The sequence below is a fragment of the Pelophylax lessonae genome (genome assembly GCF_965119305.1).
Source record: "Pelophylax lessonae genome assembly, chromosome: 13".
Lineage (NCBI taxonomy): Eukaryota > Metazoa > Chordata > Amphibia > Anura > Ranidae > Pelophylax > Pelophylax lessonae.
Window position 1 is genome coordinate 47,945,148 of NC_138780.1, and position 6,000 is coordinate 47,951,147.

General features: G+C 41.5%; 1 protein-coding gene across 1 annotated transcript in view; it reads right to left on the minus strand.

Moving 5' to 3' along the window:
- LOC309569176 (olfactory receptor 12D3-like) overlaps nt 1–5,757 on the minus strand; it is a gene marked incomplete at both ends in the record, with an annotated part of 52,333 nt that extends 46,576 nt beyond the window's left edge. Inside the window, one exon of the mRNA XM_082274936.1 lies at nt 5,690–5,757. Within this exon, the coding sequence (XP_082131062.1) occupies nt 5,690–5,757 (68 nt within the window). The remainder of the gene's footprint in view (nt 1–5,689) is intronic.
- Between the last annotated feature and the right edge of the window lie 243 nt (nt 5,758–6,000).

Sequence of the window (6,000 nt, forward strand, 5' to 3'; positions counted from 1 at the left end):
ATTTAGAAATCTGCCACTCTGATGCAACCCATACTTGGAATTTCCACTAGATTATACAGTGTATATGAGGGGTTGCAGCTCAAAGGACTTTGACAAAGTGGGGCTCAAACCACCAGACTTGAGAGCAGTTGTATAGTAGCTATTTTTTTACAGGATTCCCAACGAATGCAGGTACCCAGAATACAGATGGGGTACCCAAGGAGCCTGGTGAAGCAAGGATACCTATTGGATCTAACTGGGGAGAACACAGCCTGCCCCACAAACAGCAAGGGCGTGGGCCCTTGGAAGGGCTAAGGCCAGAGTCTTAAGAACCACCTTGTCTCCTCCAGAGTTCCTAAAGACAGAGATGGGTTGCACTACAGATGATTCCCAGGATGCGGTTCTCAGAATCATCCAAGGAGGCAGCTACTAGGAACTAGGGGCTAATAAGCAGGTAAGAATATCTTGCAGTGCTGAAGTGGAGGGATCACAGGTCAATAGGTAGTGCAGTTCAAACTCCCAGGTGTGCATGAAAAACAAAGACACTGAGAACAGGTAGTAGTGCACAGGGAGACACTTAGGACAACCAGGAGTGAGTAGCAATGCCAAGAGATATCACTAGAAGCAGATAAAAGTGCACAGGTATGCAGAGCAGGAAACAAACAGAATACACAGAGACACTGAAGCAGACTGTAAAAACAGGTGCTGCTAACCCAAGGCAGGTTTAAACTTATAGGCGATCACAGAGGGGCAGGAAGGATGAAAGGGGGAAAGATACACAAAGGCAGCAGGACATTGCAATGTTCAAAGGACACAACAGGTGAAAGGATACAGGTTGCAAGCAAGAACGCAATTTGAGTACCAGTGGACAGACTGCAAGACACTAGGAGCACAGGGGGTACAGAGATAGAAGGCCTAGGAGACTCTTGCAAATAAGACACTAGAACTACAGGAACAATAACAATTTCAGGATCAATAAAAGCCTGTTGAGAACATAGAACACTAGGAGTATCTGTGTCACTTGGAGGCTTCTCAGGAAGCCAGAAACACAAGGAGGCTTTCGGGGTAAACACTAGTAATCTTCCCCTCTAGAAAACCCCAGGGAACACTAGGAATCTTTTCTGCTAGAAGACACTGGGAGACAATGCGCATCTACTTGGAAATACAAAATCAGTGGAGGACCTGGTGCTAAAAACACTAGCTGTTACTCAAGCAAACCCGTGAGATAATGAGCCCAGCTTAAATAGAAGGGGAGATGGTTTAGCTGGCTTGTGTGTGTAGCTAATTGAGTCAACTGCAGCTGGATAACTAGTCTTGAACACAAGTCTTATGCCCCATACACACCTGCAGATTATCTGAAGACTTTTGTCTGCAGACTTACCTTTTCTATGTAGTGCAAGGGCCTGCCGGATTGCATACAAATTGAAAGTGTTTAGGTTTGACCTCATATTATATGGTTTTGGTAAGTCTGCAGACAAAAGTCTGCAGATAATCTGCACGTGTGTATGGGGCATTATGGGATAATAGGGAATCAGCAGACTTGAGCAAGTTAAAGCCACTGAACAACATGTACCAGCCTGCCTGCTAGTCTTTGGAAATAGAGGAGACAGATTTACAGCAAAGCTGCAGATCTTGACAAGCAGTCACTGTAAAATTTATAAAAATGTTAAAATGTTGTCTTTTTTCACACAGCTATCAGTTATAATGCTCTTAACCACTTTACCACTGGAGGATTTTGCTGTCTTACGTCCAGGCCACTTTTTGCGATTCGGCGCTGTGCGAATTTAACTGACAATTGCGCGGTCGTGTGACGCTGTACCTAAACAAAATTTACGTCTTTTTTTTCCCACAAACAGAGCTTTCTTTTGGTGGTATTTGATCACCTGTGCAATTTTTACTTTTTGCGCTATAAACAAAAAAAGAGCGTTTATTTTGAAAAAATAACAATATTTTTAAAATTTATTATATGAAATTCCCCCCCCCCAAAAAAATGTAAAAATCAATTTTTTTTTTATATTTTTGGCCAATTTGTTTTCTGCTACCTATGTTTGGTAAAAAAAAATCACAATAAGCGTATTTTGATTGGTTTGCGCAAAAGTTTTTGTCATTTTTGGTGTTTTTTTTTTAACGAGTAATGGCAGCGATCTGCGATTTTTTTGCGGGACTGCGACATTGCGGCGGACAGATCGGACCCTTGACTGACATTTTTGACACTTTTGGGGGTACCAGTGACATTACTGCAGTAATCAGTGCTATATATACGCACTGTTACTGTAAAAATGACACTGGCAGGGGAGGGGTTAATTTTATTGGAGAGGGAGGGGTTAATGTATACCTGGTGCTTACTGACGTGTGTGGGGGGAGGTGACTGAGTGAGTCAGGGACAGATCGCATGTTCAGCTATGCTGAACACTCCGATCTGTCACTCCCTGTCACTTAGGAGATCCGCCCGCTCTGTTTACACAGGCGGGCGGATCTCCAAACTGGATTCCCCGACGATTGGGGAAGAGCAGCGGCGATCACCACTGCTCCTCCCCTGGCCCGACTCCCGCGAGCGCCGCCTACAGGGGGAGGAGTCTAGCAACGTAGTACTACGTCGCTAGACGATAACAAGCCACATTGCTGCAGTAGCAGCAATGTGAGCAGACGGCAAGTGGTTAAAGCAACATGTATTATCCTAACAGAATGTATTATAATGGTTCCTTCTGTTAATGGTGGTATATTGGTGAGAACCTAACACATCAAAATGTAATATATTCTGTAGCCCAGTAAACACTAGGGATAAGTGACAGTTGTCTGGGTTTAATTTGTGAGATGTTTGTCAAACCCTCTGTAAAGTCCATGTCCAAGTTTATGGGGGTGAAATTTGAAAATCAATTCTGGCTATTTTTAAGAAATTTGAGGAAAATGATTGTCAAACAAATGGCATGCAGAGCTGGGTAGTACCACGACGTACGTATACCAATGAAAAAAAAAAACTATTGAATTACATGCTTGGGAGATTCCTTTAGACTGTATGTGGTGTTACAGAACTATAAGATCCTCACAGACAGCATCAGCAACACTGGAATCACATATATTTTGCATGTGCAATGCATTTTTTACTTTCACATTATTGCTTGGCTTAAATACTGTAGCAGCAGCCAAACAGAATTTATAACTAAAAAATACTTTTTAGGAGGTTTTAGCTATGGTAGTTTGTCAACAGATGTCAAAGCTATAGGAAAGTGTACTCTTCAACTAGAACTTTCAATTTTGTGCAAGTGGCAAACCAGTTTTATAGTATAGTTTAATGATCTTTTTCCAGTACTTCACTGTAGTCATTAAAAAGTTTAATAAAATGTGAAAGCATGTGCACAAAAACGCTTCAAAATCATAACCCCACATTCCCAAAAAGGTGGATGAATGGCGCTACTGCTAGGTGAAGCATTTTGTTGCCTCATTCATTAAGAGAGGCAAAAGAACTATCACCATTTGAACAAATCTGTGCTTCAGATAAGATAAAGAACAATATCTCAAATGTGTATAAAATCCTGATAGCAGAGGGAGAGCTGGCAACACTGGCCTTCATAGTAAAATGGGAAAGGGAATTAAGCCCCGTACACACGCACCGATTGTCGGCCGACCGTTCGGCTGTCTTTTGTCCGGTGCTGTTTTGTTGGTTGAAAAGTGCTCAAGACTGCACACGAATTTTGTCGGCCAACAACAACCGACTGCAGAAGTGATGTCATGTGATGGTTAACTTTCCCTGTGTTTTTTCTTCTCTGAGCATGCCCAGTCTTGCTCATCTGTTTTTTGTCGGCCGAATTCTGTACTGACTGACGAACAATCGGCCGTTCTTTGTTGGCCAACAAAAATTTTAAAGCATTCACACCAGATTTTGTTCGGGCCGAAAAGTCGCAGTCGGTTGTCGGAAGCATCATACTAACAAGCCGACAATCGGCTGATCGGACGTTGGCCGAATATTTACAGCCGACAATCGGTACGTGTGTAAGGGCCATTAGGGGCACGAGGAGAAGATTTTAATTTAGAAAAGAGTTTAAAGCTGGTCCATAGTTCCGCGTTAGATATCAATTGCGGAAATGAACTATAAATGTATTTCTAGGTGGTATAACACACCGGATAAAGTTTGTAGGTTTAAACCTGGGAGTATTGTTGGCGGGGAAGTGGGAACAATGGCCCATATTTGGTGGGAATGCCCAAAAATCAAAAAATATTGGAGAGAAGTGATAACCTTAATAAAAAAAATAGTAAACATAGATATCCCAGAAGATGCATGGGTTTCTTTATTTCACGGTACAAAGAATTCAGTAAAACTGATTCCTCATTTCTTAAATGCAGCAAAAAGCTTAATTCCCTTAAATTGGCAGAAAGAAGAAGCCCCCTCAAGGGGGGACTGGATTAGAAGGGTGGAAAAAACGAGAAATTTGGAATATCTGAGGAGGGGAGAGGATGAACAGGGAGAGGGAGTGGATATCTGGGAGGAATGGCAAGCTTTTAAAGGAACAGGGGACTATATAGTCTTAAGAGAAAGTAGCGATTAGGGATTGGAGGGGGGAGGGGGAACACTAGGGATATGGGTATAGAAACGTTTAAGGTTTAGAATGTAATGTATGTCGATTTTATAATGCCCCCATAAATGTATTTGGGGTAAATGGATGTTATCATATAAATTTTTGAAAAACAATAAAGAAATATTAATTTAAAAAAAAAAAGAACTTTCAAATTTGTGCAAGTGGCAAACCAGTTTTATAGTATAGTTTAATGATCTTTTTTCAGTACTTCACTGTATTCATTAAAAAGTTTAATAAAATGTGAAAGCATGTGCACAAAAACACTTCAAAACCATAACCCCACATTCCCAAAATGAGGCAGTTTTTATACTGTATTATTTCAGAGATAATGGACACACATACAGAAGAGTGGCTGCAAAGCACACAGGCAGCTTAATTAGGCCACCCAGAGTATAAGAGGGAGAGACAATGCAGTTTTATCAGGAAAGAAAAAATTACTTTTTTTTTTTAGCCAAAGCGGCAGATTAGCCAAAACTAATGCCCCATACACACATGCAGATTATCTGAAGACTTTTGTCTGCAGACTTACCAAAACCATATAATATGAGGTCAAACCTAAACATTTTCAATTTGTATGCAATCCGGCAGGCCCTTGCACTACATAGAAAAGGTAAGTCTGCAGACAAAAGTCTGCAGATAATCTGCACGTGTGTATGGGGCATAATGTATGGTATGTAAGCAACTTTAAGATCCTTTAAGTTGCAAGGTGTGGCCTCCATGGATCAGACTTTTTTTTTCCAGCACACCCACAGATGCTCAGTTGGACTAAAATCTGTAAATTTTGGAGGCCAAGTCAAAACCTCAAATTCATTGTTGTGTACCTGAGACCATTCTTGCAGTGTGGCAGGGTAAATGCTGAAGAAGGCCACTGCCATCAGAGAATACTTTTGCCATGAAGGGTTGTACTTTGGCAGCAACAATGTTTAGGTAGGTGGTAAATGTTAAGTAACATCCACATGAATGGCAGGACCCAAGGTTTCCCAGCAAAACTTTGCTCAAAGCATCACACTGCTCCCGCCGGCTTGCCTTCTTCTCATAGTGCATCCTGATACCATCTCTTCCCCAGGTAAGAGACACAAACACAGCAGGCCATTCATATGATGTAAAAGAAAACATGATTCATCAGACCAAGATACCTCCCATTGCTCCATGGTCTATTTCTGATGCTCACATTCCCATTGTAGACACTTTTGGCTGTTGACATGGTTCAGCATGGGCACCCTGACCAGACAGCTGCCACACAGCCCCATACACAACAAACAATGTCCATTTTGTTTTTTTGCTTTCAGCCCATTAACTTTAGGGACACACTACCAGGAACATGTTTACTTATCCCACCAACTTTCAGGTGACAATGTAATGAAATAATCCATGTTATTCAGTGGGCAGAAAGTTATGGTTGATCGGTGTATTTTAATGTGTTAAGATTCTCAACTGTTTTAGTAAA